This window comes from Heloderma suspectum, chromosome 6, assembly GCF_057233095.1.
Source record: "Heloderma suspectum isolate Gila_16-S chromosome 6, 16-S_ref, whole genome shotgun sequence".
NCBI lineage: Eukaryota > Metazoa > Chordata > Lepidosauria > Squamata > Helodermatidae > Heloderma > Heloderma suspectum.
The window spans coordinates 115,595,464-115,616,729 of record NC_139463.1 but is presented as its reverse complement, the minus strand read 5'-3'; the positions used below and the strand labels follow the sequence as shown (position 1 = coordinate 115,616,729).

The 21,266-nt window shown below is 45.6% G+C and overlaps 1 protein-coding gene and 1 pseudogene across 3 annotated transcripts in view; both read left to right on the top strand.

Annotated features, from left to right (window-relative positions):
• Positions 1-13,889, top strand: part of LOC146342678 (alpha-N-acetylneuraminide alpha-2,8-sialyltransferase-like) — a 59,630-nt gene extending 45,741 nt beyond the window's left edge. For both annotated transcript variants that reach the window (XM_084806208.1, XM_084806209.1), the window contains exons 5-10: positions 421-573; positions 843-987; positions 9,173-9,285; positions 10,323-10,409; positions 12,240-12,736; positions 13,657-13,889. In XM_084806208.1, coding sequence (XP_084662334.1) covers positions 421-573; positions 843-987; positions 9,173-9,285; positions 10,323-10,409; positions 12,240-12,702 — 961 coding nt within the window. In that variant the 3' untranslated portion in view covers positions 12,703-12,736; positions 13,657-13,889. The remainder of the gene's footprint in view (positions 1-420; positions 574-842; positions 988-9,172; positions 9,286-10,322; positions 10,410-12,239; positions 12,737-13,656) is intronic.
• Positions 13,890-14,071: 182 nt separating this feature from the next.
• The window catches only part of LOC146342677 (alpha-N-acetylneuraminide alpha-2,8-sialyltransferase-like), a 29,461-nt pseudogene continuing 22,266 nt past the window's right edge, over positions 14,072-21,266 (top strand). Inside the window, exons 1-3 of the transcript XR_014784017.1 lie at positions 14,072-14,192; positions 18,532-18,652; positions 20,058-20,135. The product of XR_014784017.1 is annotated as an alpha-N-acetylneuraminide alpha-2,8-sialyltransferase-like (transcript). The remainder of the gene's footprint in view (positions 14,193-18,531; positions 18,653-20,057; positions 20,136-21,266) is intronic.

Below are 21,266 nucleotides of genomic sequence, written 5' to 3'. Positions count from 1 at the left end.
ATAAACCCTCTATCACAAAAACACCATAAGCCTCCAGTGATCTCATTCCAAGGAAATGAAATCCTGCGAAACGCCTGCACCCCTAGAGTTGGCACTGCTTGGAGAACTGGGGTGTGAAAATATGACACTGGTGTAAGAAGTGGGATTGAGTTTTCTGGAACAGGAATGGTGAGTTGTTTGCCTGAGCCTCCTATTTCACATACTGCCGCTGTTGATGCCTATTTGGAATTGGCGATATCCCCTACTGTAGAACAATAATACTTATTATTATTATTACTATTATTGTCTCTAGCATATTTTAACACAAAGAACAAGCATGCAATCTCTATAGGGGTTTTTCAAGGCGACAATGTAATATTTCCACAAATACCGATTGGATGAATACTAGACAGCCTTTTGCCCTCTCTCTCTTGCTGGCAGGGTTCACTTTCAAAAGACTGTGAACAATAAGAAGCAGATTGTTCTGATTAAAAAGTGGAAACTCAAGATAGAAGATAGGATGATACTGGAGCATCTGCTGCTCACAAACGAATGTCCCTGGGAACCGGATGCTGCAGCAGTGGCCCAATACAGGTAATGCCATTCACTCACCTGCTCAGAGAGACACCTGTGGGGATGAGCTGCAATTGCAGGGAGCTCCTGCTTCAGAGCTGCAGGGTATAGGACCCCTTGAGTGTGTTCGCTCTAGGGCAGGCAGTGTTCAAGGGAGGAATACACACACTGTATCCTCCCGGGGACACCCAGAGATCAGGGTTGGGAGGTTCTTGTCTTTTTCCATGGCTTTGGGGAGAATAAACTGTCTTTCCCAGGGTAACCCTGACCCTTCTTCCGTCCCCTTGCAGGGCAGAACTAGGGCAATGTTGCAATGCTTCCTTCCGGCTAGTAGTAACCAAGGAAAACACACCATTAGGCTCAAATATCACCTTCGATGGGAACAAAGGCAAGAAGCTGCTGGTGAATGCCCATCTGTTTGACCTGCTGCCGGAGGTGGGGAATTGTATTTATTTTTGCTTTTGGTGGTGGGGAAAGGGGCAGGAAGGGAGCAGCAACCAACAGGGCAAGGAGTAGTACAGCACAGACCTAAAGTGGCCACTTCCACATGGTCAAAAAAGAGAAAACACATCACCTACAAAGAGGACGAAAGAGGATATGGGTTTGCACAAAAAACATGCATGTGCTAATTTAGAAGTATAGATGCAAGTACAGAAATAACGGCTGTATTTTGAACAGAAATTCCATACATTTCACCATAGCGGGGAAGACTGACCAGGTGAACTATGCGCCTGCTTAGTCGCTATCCAAGTGCTGCTGTTGGTGAGCAGCTTGAAAGCCCCTGCTCTCCCTTCTTAGGGTTCTTTGTCTTTCAATGAGACTTCGACTGGACAGCCCTATAGAGGACTGCTGTCTGACAGCCCTTCAAACGGGATTGTCCTCTGCAGAGTTGGAGACATGGCCACCTTACACATGCCTTGCATGCAGAAGGTCCCAGGTTTAATCCTTGCCACCTGCAGGTAGAGGATCATGGGTAGCAGGCTGGGAAAGACCCTGCCCGAGACTTTGGAGGGCGGCAGCAAGCCAAAATAGGCAATCTGTGGGGCTAGATGGGCCAGTCAGTGGTCTGGCTTTGTATAAGAGAGCTTCACACATATGTATGTGCAAAGGATGCGTTGGCCTATTCACCATGGATTTCTATAATCAGTCCAACCATAATGCTACTTTGGTGCAACACACCTCTCAGGGATGTCATGACAAGACAGGTCAGAGATGAAATTGTACAAATTCCAATTGTGTCTTCAAACCTCGACTCCACAATCTTTTTATTTCAAGATGATCAGACATCAATTTTTCATCACTTTACTTTTTGAGGGCTCCTCTTCAGAAACTGGTGCAGGTCTGGTTTACTGGGGGGGGGGGAATTTAAAGTCAGCAATATTGTTGGGTATCAGCTTGTTGAACATAAATATTTGGAGAAAGACAGTGGGTTCATATAGACGAATAATGTACCAAGTGTTAAATGGAGAAATTTGCTCATTTCTAAAATGTCTGTTCAGGTGCAGCAATACAGACCAACACTGCTGGCTTTGTAGTATTCTGCAGTTGCTGTTGCTCCACCTATAGGCTGCAATCCTGTGCACACTTACCTGTGAGCAAGCCCCACTGGACAAATGAATAGAATTCTGAGCCCAGGAGTTTCTGTTGAGTTACTAGAACTGAACACAGCTCACAATCCTTCTCCACAAAAATCCATTCCTGGTTCACTAAGCTCTTCATTTCAGTAGGGTTTCTTCTTTTTTTTGGCAGGGGGTGGGATCATTTTGTTGCTGCTATAAGAAGTGGGAGTCAGTATTCCTTGCCAATGACTGTAAGTTACTTAGAGATCTACCAGTAGATCCAGATCTATGATTTGTCCACCCCTGCTATAGGGTGCAACCCCCACACCGCCACATGTATTGCTGCAGCAATTTTTTGTTCCCGCTTCTTCCTGTTTTTTTTTAAGGAACTCAGATGTTTGATGTTCTAACACATATAACACTATATTCATACTGATAATGGTGCTGTTTCAAAGACAGCTATAAATTAATTTCCTGCTCTCTTTGGAGGTGTTCATTTTCTAATAGGAAAACATTGTTTTATTGTTTTACTGTATTGTTTTTAAGTTGTGAAATGCTTTGTATGTAATCTCACCCCTTAAAATCAACATGAATTATAATATATGCATATCAAACCCAGTGCTCTCATTACTCAGCCATAACTTTAGAAATATCATGTTAACTTTGAACTTATTAGTATGGGCTGAAGAAAAAACCAGTCCAACAAGCATGGGCCTCGGAAAGCAGCAAGTAGATGCACTGCTGCTCCTTCCTTAAATCAACTGTAAATAAATAACATCTGTCCCTTTGTCATGGTCAGATCACTTCCTGCTGAGGTTTAGACTTCTGGCAGCCTTTCCCCTCTGCAAGGGTGGGGGACCTATTAAAATGGTCCGCCCCCGGAGATTAATGGATTCCAGAGGGCTCTGGGGGATTTTCCTGCTGGTATGGCTGATGCTCCTGTCGAAGCCCAGGTCGCTCTGTGGAATGCAGAGATGACTCGGGCGGTTGACACGATCGCGCCCAAGCACCCTCTCCCTCTGAGCAGAGCCCGGCCAGCTCCTTGGTATACACCTGAGCTGAGGGCAATGAAGCAAGAGGGGAGACGGCTAGAACGCAGGTGGAGGAAAACTTGTGCTGAGTCTGACCGAACACAGGTAAGAGCCCACTATCGAGCCTACTCTGTGGCGGTGAGGGTGGCAAAGAGGCAGTTCTTTTCCACCAGCATTGCATCTTCTCAGTGTCGTCCGGCGGAGCTTTTCCGAGTGGTTCGCGGCCTGTTACATTCTGGGCCAGGGAGAGAGATGGTGGAACCCTCGGTAGCACGCTGTAACAAGTTTGCGCGGCACTTTGAGGATAAAGTCGCTCAGATTCGTCATGAATTGGACACCACCATTAATGCAGTTCCATTGGTAGAGGCGTTCAGAGCACCGTCTGGTCCAGTTTTATTGGATGAGTTTCAGTTACTGAGGCCTGAGGATGCGGACAAGGTGCTTGGCCAAGTCCGATCGACCACTTGTGTGCTTGACCCTTGCCCTTCATGGCTTATTAAATCAAACAAGGAGGGGTTGTCCGGCTGGGTTCAGGAGGTTGTAAATTCCTCCTTGAGAGAGGGAGTGGTGCCTGCTGCTTTAAAAGAGGCAGTAATTAGACCACTCCTGAAAAAGCCTAACCTGGACCCAGAGGATGTTAACAATTATAGGCCAGTGGCCAACATCCCCTTCCTGGGCAAGGTGCTTGAGCGGGTGGTTGTAGGACAGCTCCAGGCACTCTTGAATGAAACGGATTATCTAGATCCATTTCAATCGGGCTTCAGGCCTGGTTTTGGAACGGAAACTGCCTTGGTTGCCCTGTAGGATGACCTCTGCCGGGAGAGAGACAGGGGGAGTACGACCCTGTTGATTCTCCTGGACCTCTCAGCGGCTTTCGATACCATCGACCATGGTATCCTTCTGGATAGGTTGTCTGGGTTGGGAGTTGGAGGCACTGCACTACAGTGGTTCCGCTCCTACTTGGATGGCCGATTCCAGAAGGTGGTGCTGGGGGATTATTGCTCTGTGCCATGGCAATTGTGCCATGGGGTTCCACAGGGCTCTATTTTATCTCCCATGCTGTTTAACATCTACATGAAACCGCTGGGGAGGTTATCTGGAGGTGTGGGCTGAGGTGCCATCAATATGCGGATGACACCCAGCTCTACCTCTCTTTCTCATCAAACCCAGGTGAGGCAGTGGCTGTTCTGAACCAGTGCCTGGGCACGGTAATGGACTGGATGAGGGCTAATAAACTGAAACTCAATCCAGACAAGACGGAGGTACTGTTAGTGGGTGGTTCGTCTGCCCGGCTAGGTGATATTCAACCTGTTCTGGAGGGGGTTGCACTCCCCCTAAAGGATCAGGTTCGTAGTTTGGGGGTGCTCTTGGATCCAGAACTGTCACTTGAGGCACAGGTGAACTCAGTGGCATGGAGCACTTTTTATCAGCTTCGGCTGGTATACCAACTACGCCCTTATCTGGACAGAGATAGCCTAGCTACAGTTATCCATGCTCTGATAACTTCTCGTCTGGATTACTGCAATGCGTTATATGTGGGGCTACCTTTGAAAATGGTCCGGAAACTTCAGCTGGTCCAAAATAGGGCAGCAAGATTGTTAACAGGGACTGGCCTGCGAGCTCATATTACGCCAGTACTTTTCCAGCTGCACTGGCTGCCAGTCCATTTCCGGGCCCGATTCAAAGTGCTGGTGTTAACATTCAAAGCCCTTAACGGCTTGGGGCCAGGTTACCTGAAGGATCGCCTCCTCCCATATGTGCCTGCCCGGACCTTAAGATCATCATCTTAAGGCTCTGGATAGGGGTGAATGCTCCTTCCTTGTTCTCCTCGACCTCTCAGCGGCTTTTGATACCGTTGACCATGGTATCCTCCTGGACCGCCTGGAGGGGTTGGGCATTGGAGACACTGTATTGCGGTGGTTCCGGTCCTTCCTCTCCGGCAGGTACCAGAGGGTAGCACTGGGAGAGGAGGTTTCGGACCCGTGGCCACTTACTTGTGGGGTGCCACAGGGTTCCATCCTCTCCCCGATGCTATTTAACATCTATGTGAAGCCACTGGGGGCTATCATCAGGAGGTTTGGGGTGCAGTGTCATCAATATGCGGATGACACGCAGCTCTACCTCTCATTCAAATCTTCACCAAGGTTGGCCGTAGAATCCCTGTCCAAATGTCTGGAGATGGTGAGTGGCTGGATGGGGAGGAATAAGCTGAAGCTGAACCCTGACAAGACCGAGGTAGTTTTGGTGGGAGACAAGAGGAGGCTGGGGGATGTTGACCTGGTGTTGAATGGGGTACGGCTACCCTTGAAAGACCAGGTCCGCAGCCTGGGGGTCATTTTGGACTCCCAGCTGTCCATGGAGGCTCAGGTGTCAGCTGTGAGCCGGACAGCGCTATATCAACTCCATCTGATACGGCGGCTGCGCCCCTTCCTTCCCAACCATCTGCTCCCATCGGTAGTACATGCCCTGGTCTCCTCTCGTTTAGACTACTGTAATGCGCTCCACGTGGGGTTACCCTTGAAGACGGTTCGGAAGCTGCAGCTGGTACAGAACGCGGCAGCTTGCCTGATTAAAGGCAGCCGCCGGCGAGATCACATCACTCCAGTGCTGAAGGAGTTGCACTGGTTACCAGTTGTTTTCCGGGCCAAATTCAAGGTGTTGGTTTTGACCTTTAAAACCCTATATGGTTTCGGCCCAGCCTATCTTAAGGAGCGCTTCCAGCAACACCAGACAGGCCGCTTAACAAGATCAGCCTCGGATGGCCTTCTCTCTGTCCCATCAGCCAGGACAGCTAGACTGGTGGGGACGAGGGAGAGGGCCTTTTCTGTGGTGGCCCCCACTCTGTGGAACTCCCTCCCTAGGGAACTCCATCATGCCCCCTCTTTAATGAGCTTCCGTCGTGCATTAAAAACGTGGTTGTTCAGGCAGGCATTTGGGGTGGGTTAGGGTATTTTAAAAAAAATGTTTATGGTAAAATTTTATTGTTTTAAATTGTTTTATGGTGGGTTGTACATCGCCCAGAGTGGCTGGGTGACCAGTCAGATGGGCGATTAATAAATTTAATAAATAAATAAATAAATAAATAAATCATCAGCGGCCCTTCTCCGTGAGCCCCTGCCAAAGGAAGTGAGGCGGGTGGCTACTAGGAGGAGGGCTTTTTCTGTTGTGGCACCCTGGCTCTGGAATGAGCTCCCTAGTGAGGTTCGCCTGGCGCCTACATTGTACTCCTTTCGGCGCCAGGTGAAGACCTTTTTATTTTCCCAGGCATTTTAGCTTTCTAAATTTTTATCTTTGCTGTTTTAAATCTGTATTTTAAACTCCTGTACTGCTGCTAGGTTTTATTGTGGTTGTATTGTTATATTGTGGTTTTAATGTTCTATATATTTTAAATTGTTTTATTGTGTGTTGTTTGGTTTTAGTTTTTGTGAACCGCCCAGAGATCTTCGGCTATTGGGCGGTATAGAAATGAAATAAATAAATAAAAATAAATAAAATAAATCATGTATATATGCTTGCCCTCACTGGCAACAAATGGGCACCAAACAAGCCATGCCCTTCAGGCCATGCCCAAGGCCATTGCCTTGGGTTTCGGCAGCTAAGTAGCCCCATGCTGGGCCACATCCCTTGGAGCTGCAGGTGGAAATGACTCCGCTTGCAAACAGTATGAGGAGTAGCAGGCAGGCAGACAAATGGGCCAGGTAGATACTCACCAGATGCCACAGGTGGTTGCTGGAGCCCCTCTCCAACTTGAGTACATGATTAACAATGTCTCAAAAGAGCAGAAATATTTAAATCTTTCAAAATAGGTAAACAGTACTTCGGGGTGGGAGGAGATGAAATCTTCAGCTTAAATCTGAAACCATGGAGGAAAAGCAGGGAATACAAACTGTGCAGTCCTATGCATGCCCACTCAGACAGCAGCTCCATTGAATTCAATGGGATTTACTCTCAAGTAAGTGTGTACAGCAGCCTTCCCCAACCTTATGCCCTCCACATGTGTGGGACTACAACTCCAAAAATCCTCCAGCCAGCATCTCGAGGGCGGGAGGTTGGAGAAGACATGTGTATAGAATTGCAGCCAAACTGCTCCTTAAAAGACAACTCCATGAGACTTCTCCAGCTCTCAGGAATATCTTGTCCAAGATTATTACTAATCAAGACAACCAATTTACCAGGCGAGGTTTACCACTTCATAAAGCCTTCAACCTCTACCACATATTAGAAGGCATGGCAGAAAAAATGACAGTATATTTGCATTAATACAGATGATTGTGCAAAACCACAGCATAATCACTTGGTAATTTGTTCACCTTTATTGGGCCTGTGTTAACGGAACATAATCCTTACAGGTTCAGACCAAAAATCCATCAAGCCCTGCGGTGCACAAACTTTTCAGCCCCGAGGCCCCATCCAGTGTAGGCTGGAGGTCAGAGGGACACAGGGCTTCTTCACACGGAGCTTTTATCCTGCTACTGAAATTGGTTACTCACTGAAGTTTGTGGGCCCTTTAGATGATGTCATGAACCTCCAGAGCGTCTTCTGCACTAAATGACCTCTATTCCGCTTTTTAAAAGATCGGAGATAATGAGCTAACAAATTACAGCGCTTGAGTTCTGCCTGAGTTTCTTGTGAAAAGAGGAAAGCCCGCAAGAAGAGGAGCTAGATCAATGAAACTTATGGAAGACTCGGATAAGGGGGAGTAGGAGGGGGAAAGGGGAGGGAGGAAAGGAAGCATGTGTAAAGGGAGTTCGTTGTGATCCTGCGTTTATAATGGAGACAGAAAGCCCTGTTTTAAATGTGAAACTTTAGGCTAGTGTAGCTCACAGAGGATGGGCTGCTTTGAGGTCATCGGGGGAGGAAGAAGGACCCCCAGTGGTAGAAGGCTACCGCCCAATACCGGCTATTGGGCAGTATGGAAATGTAATAATAATAATAAGTCATTCTCTCAGTGATCCTGATCAGAATAACTGGTTTTCCCACTATCATTAGCCTTGGGAAATCAGCAATCCTGCCTATTTGGGGTTGCTAGAGGAGGGAAGAGGCTAAACCACCACCACCCCATCACCCCAGTTGGAATCATTGTTCTGGACTGCTATTGACAGTGGCCTTGTGGACCCACAATCAAGTCTGATATCCTGTTTTCTACAATGGCCAGCCCAAGGCATCCCAAAACCTAACAAGAGGGGCATGATTGCAAAAGCTCTCTCTCACTGTTGACCCTCCTCAGGAACTGCTATTAGGAGGTGCACTGCCTCTGAACCTGGGGCTTCTATTTATCATAATTAATAGCCATCGATAGACCTATCCTCCTTGAATTGTCTAATTCTCTCTTAAAGCCATCTACGGTAACAGCAGTTATCATATACTGAGGCAGTGAATTCCATAAATTAATGAGGTGCTGCATGAAGAAGGACTGACTTTTGTCTGTCTTGAGTTAACTGTCAATCAGGTTCATTGGATGCCAAGCAACTCTAGCATTTTGAGAGGAGAAAACATTATTTCATTACTTTCTCCACACCATGCTTCATTTAATAAACCTCTGTCATGTCTCCCCTATTTTGGTTGCCCTTGTCTGCAACTTTTCTAGCCTTACAATATTCATTTTGAAATGTGTTAAACTTCATCAAACAAATTACGGGATATTAATTACCAGAGGATCTAGTGGTAGTCATGTGTGCTAGAACTTGGATGATGATGAAAAGGTGTCCAACTTGTCGAAAGAAGTCAAGATTCCTATTGTCTCTGATTGGAAGGAATCCATTGCTCTGGCTGTGTGGGATTGGTTTTGTAGAACACGGGACACTGTGATTCATGTGGAACAGAACCATAGAAAGATGGGTTATGTCTGCAACATGTTGGAATCTTAAATCCCAGGATAATATTCAACTGCATACACTTCTGTAATTTGAATGATCTTATGTATTAAATGTAATATTCTTTGGTATATTTATATTTAAGAGTTTCAACAAATGTAAACATTTTAAATTCTGTTTCCCCTCCCCTCCCCCCACCCCCAAACCCAACATCTAGCGCTCACCCTTCTCAAGCACTCAATATAGGCATTGTGCAGTGGTGGGCAATGGTGGAATCCTACGAAACAGCCGCTGTGGGCAGGAAATCGACTCAGCTGATCTAGTAGTCAGGTAACTTTTTTCTCGGAGAGCGACTGGCAGCACTTCAGGTGGATGGGATCATAGGGAACATTGGTTCCTTACTCTACATAGATGAATGTGGGAAGCAGCCTTATTCTGAAACATAAGAGACTGCCTTATCCTGAGTCAGACCATCTGTCCATGTAGCCCTGTATTGTTGACACTGACTGGCAGCAGCTCTCCAAGCTTTCAGATAGGGATTTTTCAGTCATCTGCTTTACCACTGAGGCCTGCTACTGAGCCCAGCTAATCAGCTACAGGGACAAACCATTGGTCCATTTCACCAAATATTGTCTCAGGCAAGGAGAGGCCATTCCCAGCTCTACTATCTGCAGTTATTTAGTTGGATATGTCAGAGATTGAGCCTAGGACCTTCTGCATGCACTTGGCCAGTGATCTATCGGACCTCTCTAAAGCTAAAATTGAGGACTGTTTATTTATTCCATGTTAGTGTATATTCCACTTTTCCTTTGCAAAAGTCAGAGTACCTTACATAGGACACCCTTGTAGTTTGTCATCCAGTCACTGACTAGGCTGACAACTTAGCTGCTTCCACTCCTGGGCCTTTTAAAACTAGTGAGACACTGCTTCTCCACAAATAGCTGGAAGCAGAATTAAAATGGTGCTTCCACAAGGCAGCTTTGCAAAATGAGTAAACATACTACAATTTTCCCTGCAGGGGTGGTTACTGCTGAACTTTTACAATGCCCACAAGCAAATTCCTAATATGTTTACTGAGGTATGTTTTAGGTTGAAAAGAAACAAAGAAGGAGCAATCATAAATCAGGCTTTTAAAACGATGGGAGAACAACAACTCTAGAATGTAATTGCTTGGCAGCAATGTTACCTGGATTCTCCATGAAAACTGGGTGAACAAATGATGTTTGTTTCAGAAAAGCTTAAACAACATACCAGCAGATCTACCCACTGTTTTGTTTTTGTATAGAGGATCCAGAACAGGAAAAGAGGATTTACAGGAGAGCTGACACTGACTTTGATGCGTGTTTTCCACACTCCCCCAAATCCAGGTTCAATTTGCCTCCCATGAATTTCTCTGAAGATGTGGGAACCAAGACAGGCCTGGTGACCATCAACCCCAGTATACTTCATCTTAAGTAAGGAGATGGGGTGGGGAAAATGTAGAACTTTGCTTATTCTGCAAGATACAGTTGGCTTGCTGGGTCAGTGTGATAACAACGAATTATGGTTAATTTAATATAAACTAAGAAATACCAGTTCTACCTAGAAGCGTTTATGCACCACAAAAAACCAGGCATGCCCAGATACTGTCCACCCCTCATTTACCTCACAAAAGACTCTCTGCATTCACATATGGCTACCCTATGCCAGGCCCTATATCAGGTCAGCTTCTTTATCTATGTAGCCCAGCAGTGTGAACTCTAAGAGTGGGGTTTCTCAGGCATTGAAGGTTCTTTCTTATCAGCTGCTACCTGGGCCCAGCCTACACGGAGATGCTTTCTGAGGAGATTCCAATTAAAACTGGAGTTTCATCACTTTGGATTTGCTCCTCCTGTGGCAGACGTTGCCAGCTAATGTGGTGTATACCTGGGGAAAACCCACTGTCACCAGGCAAACATCAGGAGAAATTGCATTGTTTCATGCATATGTGGGCAGAGTCCTGTAACTGAACGACAGGACATCAACAAGTTTCCTTCCTTCTTTTTTCAAAGGTGCACATAAAAAAACAAACAAGCAAACCCCAGATGGTCAGTGGAGGGTGAAGCTGACAGGGAAGGTTAACTCCTTCCATTCCTGTCGGGTCCACCCTTAGCTGATGCAACTTTTGTTCCTCCTTGCGCAGCTGAAGCCACTCCTACTCCCCCCAGAGTAGTACTGAAAGTTTAGGACACACCGATTCCCAAAACTCATGGAAGTTGCTGTAACCGGAAAACAAAAGGACTTCGCGAAAATGTGTTTTTATGGCAAGAAAACCCGGGACTGATATAGATTAGGTGTAATGCCATCTGTCATGCTTATGTGTGAGGCGCAGTAGCACCACAGTAAATTCCCTATGTAGACTGGGATCTTTTTAACTGGAGAGTAAGAATTGCTGCTTTTGAACTGTGGTGCTGCAGAAGACTCTTACGAGTCCCCTGGACTGCAAGGAGGTCAAATCAGTCAATCCTAAAGGAAATCAACCCTGAGTGCTCATTGGAAGGACAGATACTGAAACTGAAGGTCAAATATTTTGACCACCTAATGCGAAGAGAAAACTCCCTGAAAAAGACCCTGATGCTGGGAAAGATTGAAGGCAAAAGGAGTAGGGGACAGCAGAGGATGTGATGGCTAGATAGCATCACCGATGCAATGAATATGAACTTCAGCACACTCCAGGAGAGAGCGGAGGACAGGAAGGCCTGGCGTGCTATGGTCCATGGGGTCACGAAGAGTCGGACATGACTTAACGACTGAACAACAACAACAGGGGCACCATCCCACGAGGTTTTTATCGTGCACTAGTGGTGGGTCACTCATGGACTTTTGTGGGTCCTTTTCATTACATTGTCACCCTCCAGGGTACATCCTGCAGTATTTCCCAGTTATGCCATGTTACAAAGATAATGTTAATGATGTTTAATAATGTTAGTCATGTTAATGACTATTAAAATATCCTGGATTTTCCCGACTGTGTATAGTTGTGGTTGTGCTGTTAAGACAGCCACTAGATGGCGTTGTTTCACTGAGATGTATGGAACATTGAAAAGTAAAGGCTTCCCCTCTCAGCATGATCGGTGTCTGGGAGCCTGCAATAAACGTGGAAAGGCTCCACAATGGTAGGACTGCGGGGGTTTTCTTTAATGTATAGGCACCATAGATTCCTTATGCCCAAAGTTTGCCCAACCTTGATATACATAATAAGGCCACCTGCATTCCTTATTTTCTGAATGGGCCTTCCTTGTCCTTTCATTTTTCTTCTCCTGCAGATACAAGAACTTGCAGGCCCGGAGGAAGCCTTTTGCAAATGCTCTGTACCCCTACAGGGACGCCCTCTTCCTCATCCCTGCTTTCTCCTTCGTGGGCTTGAGTGACCTCGCCTACCGTGCTCTGTACACGATGGAGGACTTTGGTTTGTTGCAGCAAGCGTTGTTCATAAACCCACACTACCTGGGCGACCTAAGTAACTACTGGAAGAAGAAAGGCTTGAAGCCATGGCGCCTTTCCTCCGGCTTCATGTTCGTCAGCATGGCTTTGGAGGTCTGCGAGCACATCACCCTCTATGGTTTCTGGCCCTTCCCACATGACCTGGCTGATCAGCCCATCCCTCATCACTACTATGATAACGTGTTGCCCAAGGCTGGTGTACATGCCATGCCCAGTGAATTCTCATATTATCTAGGCATGTATGCGAAAGGTGTGCTGCGGTTACGACTTGACAAGTGTCAGTGAGAGAGGGAGAATTACCTGAACCATGGACAGACAGGTGAGGGTAGGATTTATATTGGGGTCCCAATCATTTGTGAGGCACCACTGTGCTGGTATTGTTTAAAAATGCAGTTGCTGCTCTTGGGACACATGTTAATAAGTACAGTGCAGTGCAAATATTAGAAAACACCAATATGCTTCCTGTGACCTGAAAGGAAACCAACCCAGGCCAAGTGTTGTGACCCTAGAATGCCTTGCCACACGGAGGAGTGGGGTGAGCCTAACCATGTGATCTAAGGCACATAGTTTAGTAACTGGTTGCTTCCTAGAAAAATAGCTGTCTGTAGTAAACACCCTTTCCCTTTGGCTCCTTTAAATAACCAAAAGTAGGTAGATTTGCCAAATGTGCATAGTTACTTCCTAGAAGGCTCAGTGCATTCTGAGAGGCCATCCTGTAGCATTGTGTGAGAAAGTGGCAGGCTGCATCCTGGAAAAGTGAAGAACCACTCCTAGGTGGAAATGGCTTCTACTGTCAGTGCCAGGATAATACCTGGAGGGAAGATAAGTAATCTTCCCCAAATATCCCCTAAACGTCTTGGGCCAAATTTACCTGTATTTGCCAGATGTGTTTGGCAATGTTGCCACTAGCCATCAAGGGCAGGGGTGGGCAGAAGGTGGATCAGGATCTACTGGCAGGACTCTACATGATTTGCAGTAGATTGGCAAGAGTTTCTGACTCCAAGAAAAAAAGCTTTTCTTGGGGTCCTAAATTGTTGGGAACCTGCTGAAACCAAGGGTTCTTCTAGACAAGGCTTTTAAAGTGGTGCTTGCTTTGTTCATGGGGTTTTATGAGGGTTCCAAATGTCATTGTCCTGTAGTCTTCCTGTATGCCCCCCTTCTCTTCTTGCCTCTTTGCTCATTACAGGAGAAATGTGTTCATTTTACAATTTTTAAGTGGCTGTGCCATTTTGTTTCTAGCATCCATGCTGTAAGAGCTGAAGATTTCGGGGACACTGAAAATGGAAGACAACTGCTTTAATATCACCTGCTTTGGCCTTATGTATAACCATTCTGTGGGGGAATGCAATTTTCTAAATGCGTTTTATTCTTTCAAAGGTGTATTTGCGCAAGTCATATAACTGCATGAACAATAAGCATTCCATCATTTCGTTATCTCACATTTCAATAAATTTCAGCATTTCTTTCATATGAAACGCCGCTGTTCATTTCAAATGAAGTAACAATGTTTGTTATTTTATATTGTATTTCAATGTTGTTCTTGTTTTTAAGTACCTAGAGAATACTATAAACAAGGGGTTATAGATAAATAAGAGCAAGGAAAAGGTATAGGAACCTCTACTTGCCGTATCCTCCCTTTCTAGACAGTGGTGCTATGGACTGGACCCAGGGCAAACAAATGGGCAGTGGTGACAGTGGCAAGGAGGTGAATCTACTCGGGGAAGGCCTCTTGCTCAAGGGCTCCCAAAGTCTGGAGCTGACACTGCTGGCTGGGCGTAAATCTCACTGAACTCAACGGGTCTTACGTCTGAGTGAACCTGCATCAAATTGCACTGTAAACTGATGAATTTGACTACGTCCAGGCAGGTTACTTCTGGGAAAAGCGCCAGCACTTCTCTTCAAAACTTGCTTATCTTCCCCACCAAATATGAATCAGCAGCCACAAAACACTTGTTTCATTATGCTCTCTGCTACCCTTTACTGGTCTTTGTAAGAGGAAATTGCAGTTGTTATTCCTGGACTGTGTGATGATTTGTGTGACATCGGCTTCTTACACCCTTCCTGTGAATTACTGACTTTCTCATATGGTTTGTTGGTTTACAGAGATGTTTAAATATTAAGATGTTAAGAAAATAAGCACACAGATCAATCTGTTAAAAGGCAGATTATGAATATTCTTTAATTACATGGCAGCCCTGCTATCAGCTGTTTACCAGGACTGATAGTTCAGTTCAATTTATTTGCTTAAACGGCTCATAGTAAAACAAAATAAATAACATCTGGCACAAGACACTGATGCTGACAAGTTCAGTGTGCACCTGCCAATAAAATCCAATATATCTATAAATGGATAAGGAATGGCGGGCTGGAGGCACTCCACAATAGGTTTTGGGCCACGCCAGTTCATACAGTGATGCAACCAGGAGATCGTTGCCTATCACACCAGAAAAGTTTCTGGCCCAACACTTTGCTTTGATGAAAGACACTGTCACCTTTGCTGCCCCCAATTGTTTGTCTGTTGTTGTTTTTTTAATATGTATTGGCTATTACTGGCATGGCAACAGTATAGTTGACAGTGTTTTGATCCAAAACTAAGCATTGGGCTTTACACCACGCTAGGGCATCTTGAGGGTCACAGTCTCCAAGTTGTGTCAATGTATGATCTGGGTTGACCCAAACCTTACTGTGGGGTTCGTACCCTATTCCTTATCCATTTATATGTATACTGTATTTTATTGCTATGAGGCAGTGCACTTGGCCTCTGAAGCGTTGGGTGATACACCATGCCTGAAAGGAAGTAGGGGGAAGAAACAGTGGATAACTTAACAGAATTGGGGGCGGGGGGACAAAAGAAAAGTCCCAAGAGCTTGGATTGATTTAACTGGGGGCATGTTTCCATGCTGTCGGTTCACTTTGCTTGCAACTTTGTTGTAAGTTTCCCTATTTGCATCTTTTCCTTTTCCTGTTTCCACAGCCCTTAAAGACCTGGCTTATCATCGCTGTAGCCTGGGGCTCTGTGCTATTTCCACTGAGCTCTAATTGAATTATTTTCTTGATGGCTGGGTGGAGTCTGAGCGGAGTCTGGATTGGGTCTGATTACCTCATCAGTATTCCCGCTTCCTCGGCTGTGTTTCCAGGACAACGGAAGGAGAAGCTACTGGAGGAGTACCGGATTTTAAAAAAGGAATCAGATTTGCTGTGAAGAGAGGCTTCCCCCCTCTCCCCCCCTTTCTCTTTTCCCCTGAAAATCCAGATGCACCTGCATTTCAGGAGCATGCCTCATCGAGCACAATGGGAGTTACTTCTGAGTAGACACACATATGCTTGTGCTGGGAAATGGGAGGGGGGGAGAACACACAGAGGGAAACCAGCCCCCACTTTAACCCAGAGGACCTCATTGACCACAATGGGAGTTACTTCTGATGAGACAGTAATGGGTTTGTTTGGGGAAAGACAGCAGTAAAAACAAAGACAGAAACCAGGCCCCATTGTAACCCACAGGATATCTATAAGGAAGCTGTGAAGTACTTTCTTCCTAAGGCAATTCATAGGAGCCCCATAATCCCACTTGGTCGCTTAATCACTTGGTTGCTTAAGGAACTGGGCTTTAACATATGCCATTTCAATTGAGGGGGAATCTCTATAAGTTCTGATGAGGGCATTCAAAGGCAAGACTCATTCAACACAATGGGAGTGACTTCTGAGGAGACACTAATGGGTTTCTTGTGGGAAAGAGATGGAAACCATCCCCCATTTTAACGCACAGGATCTCTATATGGAAGCTTTGAAGGAGTTACGTCCTCAGGTAATGGAGCCTCGAGACCGAGCTTAATCCCATTTAAGGAATTGGGCTTTGATAATTGGGCTTTGATATGTGCCGTGTCAATTGAGGGGCTTCTCTGTTATTTCTGTGGTCATTGAGAGGGCAAGCTTCATTCAGCACAATGGGAGAAAACATCCCTTGACTCGGGTCATGGGCTGTATTCTGGTGCTTATTTTCAGTGATGTTTTAAAAATTGGTCCCTCAGCATCCTGCTCCAAAATGGCAATGAAACTTCCAAAAAACAGGGAGGGAAAGGGTTGGGTCACGAAGTCAGAGCAACACATCCACAAAGGCTACACACCCCGTGGGCAGGCCTATGATACCAAATCCAGTGCAGTTGTGGAAACAGGTCAGTAATGGAGCTGAAGTAAGCTGGCATAGTCGGACTATAACGAATCTCAGAAGAAGCAGTTTTTCTGCATTAAAATGCGGGGCTGGCGCTGAATGACCACAACGTCATGGAAACACAGTGACCTCACTGCGCAGCCAGGTTGGAGTAAATTGCTGGTGGAAACACAGCCTGAGAGTGGAGGAAGTAAGAGGAACAACTAACATGATTATGGTTTTTAGTTTCTGAAGTTTTTGTAAGCCACTTTGATTGGTTTCAGAAAAGGCAATACACAAAGGCACAAATAAATAAATAAAGTAAATAAATATATAATTTAAAGTGAGTCTCTAAGCCAGTGGTCTCCAAAGTGGGGTATGCGCACCCCAGGGGGTGTGCAAGACGATCCTTTGGGGTGTGCGAGCCGCCTGATAATTGAGTAGTCCCCTGCCACTCCAACGAGCTGCCATTGTGTGCAATGATGGTGGTGGTGGAGGCAGCAGGATGGGATGGGAGGAGAGAGGGAATCTCCATGGCATTTCTCTCTCGGCTCCAGTCCTATCCTGCTTCTGCCGTGTCCACTGAGAGCATCTGCGCCAGTCTCTGCCAGGCATGGCAGAGGAAGGTGTAGCTGCTTGCTTGGCTGTGGCACTGGAGCACCTGCCATCCTGCCAAAGGAGAGCAAATTTGTTCCAAATTTGCTGATCTTTTCTGTGATGACAAGTGGCTGTCAGTAGTATGATACCTAGCAGGTATTTTTGAAAAAGTAAGCACATTTAATGTAGGTAAAGGTGACATTTTAACAATGAGTGAGAAAGTAACTGCTTCTCAAAAGAAATCCATGCTATGGAGAGAGCATTTTGAAAATGGATGTTTGGAAACGTTTCCATCGGCCTGTGATTTTGCCAAAAATGATGTGTGTCACCTATAAAAACTCTCATATCTGCACACTTAAAAAACTTTGAAACGGAATTTTCTAACATGTTTAAAGATCTTCCAGATGAAGAGTTTCAGTGGGTTTTGAAGCCATTTCTAAAAAATATAAAAATGCAACACCTTCTGATTAGTTTGCAAGAACAACTGATTGACATCAGGGAAGATGGAAATTACTAGCTGAATTTCAACAAAACCCTTAGCAAAATTGGTGGATGGGATTGAAAAATGAGTATCGTGATTTCGTAAGCGCAGCTAAAGATGCACTTCTTCTATTTGGATCTACGTATCTTTGTGGGGTGCCCTTTTCAGCTATGACAGCCATTAAAACCAAGTATCGAAATAAACTGCACTTAGAACCAGACCTTCGAATCGCTGTATCACAAAGTGTTATACCAAGATTTTCAAAAATAATGAAGCATATTCAATTACATTGCTCTCACTAAAAAATATTATTTTTTTTAGTGACAGCAAAAAGGTTTTTTGTACTGTTAATAAATAAAATAAATTATTTTTAAAATATTGTTTATTTCATCTTTATGTCATCCTTTTTTAATTTCTATTTTTGTGTATGCTTTATAATGTACATAATATATCAGTACAGTAGTACATGTATATCATTTGTAAATAAATATACATATATTGGGGATGTGCGCTCAAATTTTTTTTACTGATAGGGGTGCATGATCAAAAAAGTTCGGAGACCAGCAGAGTCCAACAACAGAGTTCGGCAAGGGCGAGAGTATTCAGATAGAGTCTGCCAGGCCAGTCTCTGGCTGCAGTCCTGGGACACAGTTGTAGGCCTCAAGCTGTGTCCCACACCATGGTGGAGGAGCTGCTGCTGAATAAATGCTGCAGAAGGTGGCAGCTGCTCTCTCCTGCAAGATCTTTTCTCCATCTCAGTCCCGTCTCCCTCGGTCTTTGTAATCTCCTCAATCTCTCTGTCCTCTCTCTCGAATCTCCTCAGAACCTTTTCAGGTCTCTCTCCCCGTCTCCACAGAATCTCCTCAGCTCTCTCTCCCCATCTCCTCAGATCTCACCCCCAGTCTCCTCAGAATCTCCTCAGAACCATTCAGTCTCCTCCGGCAAGGCCCAAACCGGGCTGCCCACCCAGAACCCCGCAGGGGGCTCATTGCACAGGGTTACGCGATGTGGTGGGTAAAGTGCCGGCCTGAACGCTTGCGCTGCAGAACGGAAGCAACTGGTTTTAGTTCTGTGGGGTGTTACGCACTGAGTGCTTCTGTAACGTAATAACGTTTTGCATCAGAAAACTGGAGCATTGCATCATTAATATATTGAATCAGTTAGCTCCCCACCCTTTCTTCCTCCCTGTGGCTAGCATAGCTTGGTTTGCCAGGTCCCGGGGAATGACACCTGGATATGGCTGTCTCTGCCATGCCATCCTCATGAGATTTATATTGTGGTGATCTGCGGTTATAAGCAGTCAATGGACTTGACTTGATTTCTTGTGAGTTTCTATATGAAATCTATCTGGCCACTGTTGGTGATCTAATGTTGAGCATGGTGGGCAGGCCAAGATTTTTTGCTATTTGAGTTTTGAGTCAAGATGGCTTCCCCGCCCATTCCATGTATAGAAGCTGACCGGGCTAGCACTTAAATATTACTTTAACACTTGCAACAGGACCTTCACCGCAGCTGAGGGCAGCACAGACTAGCTTCGGGGGCGCAGAGCTGGGCTTGTCCTCCTTCCCCCAGCATCGGCTGCCTAAGGCAGCTACCCTCTCAGGTAGTTGCTTTTGGGCATCACGAAAGGGCAGCAAATTGAAAATTATTTAATGTACTGTTGAATTTTGATTGCCAGATAGAGGCACTTGTGGGATATTCTCTTTAGCTGCCATAATAACTTGTCTGGCCTGTGGGTGGGGTGGGGGTGCCTTTTGCTAGTCCACCTTAGGGATGGCTGTTGCGGGGAAATCCAGCCCTTTTGCGGTCTGACAGATCCCCACTGTGACCCCAACTTGGCCTGCTTTTGCCATCTGAGCAGTGGATCAGTTTCCCCAAATCAGGAACTTTGCTGGCTTTTGCGATTTGCGCAAAATTGCAGATGTAAATATTTATGTAAATCATGATCTGCGCAAAGTCGCGGCCATAAATAGGGCAATTTGTGCAATATTGTGGGTGTAAATGTAATTAGATGATTTACACATGCAATTTAGATCCGGCAGCACGGTTCCTGCGGATAGAAATAAAATTTTGAATTGGTTTCTTTGATGATGAACTTGCCAACTGTCTTCTGCCACCATAGTTCAGGGAACTGTAATGTTCATTGTGTTCATGATGTCCACTGTGTGTTGCTGTGCATTGCTGAAATACATGACATTTTATGGGAGTAAATTTGTGGATAAAGCAAAGAGGAACAGGGATTGAAATTTGACTACTTTTTCAAACAGATGTACTGAAACAACTCGGGCTTTTTGGTACAAGTTCGCATTGTAGCAGAACAGGACACAATTGAAGGACCTACAGCACTCTAGAAGAAGCAGGACTATAGCAGTTTTGTGACTTGATGTTTGCAATGTTCTTCCGTTTCTGGCATAGGAAACACAACTACACCCTGGGCACTTGTGTGGTCTTCCTTGTCAGCCTCACTCTTTGGATGCTACAGAGGCCAGAAAGGTGAGCGAGACAGGCTGAACGTCTTTACAAGGTGGAGGGGATAGAAATGAAATGGCTATGAGTATTTTTGTACTTAAAGAAACCCAAACAAATGATGCCTCCTCATAAAGACAGCCCAGCTGGATGAAACACAATGTCTTCTCAGCCAGCTACTGGCATCCCTGCCAGGTGAGCCACTGAAGCAACGGAGTGTGGAGCAAGGACTCCAACGATACACTGGCAGTCTCATAGGACAGAAGGATCCTTCGAATAGCCTGGTCCCATTTAAGCCTCGATAGGTGATAAATGAGCACCGTGAATTATACTAGGAGACCAATTGGAAGCCACTGCAACTTACACAAAGCTGACCTCTAATAATGTGAAGACCTAAGTCCTGTTTCTTTTCTTTGTCCTCCTTTGTCTCACAGGATGGAAGAAGCAGTCAAAAACCCTTTGCTTTTGCTCTTATTTTGTTAGTTTTTAATATAATGATGATGTGAAAAGTGGGAAACTAGGAGGCAATCAGGGCTGGAAGCTTGCTTTAAAACTTCGGGGCTTCCAGACAGAGAGCTCCTACAGCTACTAGTCAAAAACATAGTGCAATTATTATTCCATCTTTTCTTCCTCAATGGATTTTTTGTGGAATAAAAAAGATGGAAGAAGCAGTCGAAAAGCAGAGGGTTACAAGCTGAAGACGTTGACTAGGTTCACAACTTACTAACCCACACTCAGAGACTGTTTGGACGATCACAGGGAGAAAAGAAGTCATCGTGGCTTCTCCCCCAACCTCCGTGCATGCTGTGCATGTGCCCGTTATTTACAGAATGACCTGTGCTGCAGCGCAGGTTGGCGTGTCGTACGAACCCAGTGTGTGGTAGCTTCGTACCCATCCTACAACCTCTACTGCATGTCGTGGGTTGTAGGGTGGGTACAAAATAGGGGTGTATGAACTCCGCAACTTCCAGTCTGGGGGGGCATGGGGGGAAAATCCGGGCCACTCGGGGGCCCACAGATTCCTCAGGAATCTTGCTGCATCCGTTGGATTTTGTGGGTGGGTTTGCTCCTGGCCGCGCCGAGGCCCTTGTTCCCTGCTTCAGCTGTTAAGGAAACCCAGCTGGCACAGTGAACAAGGGCCTCGGTGTGGCACCCCAG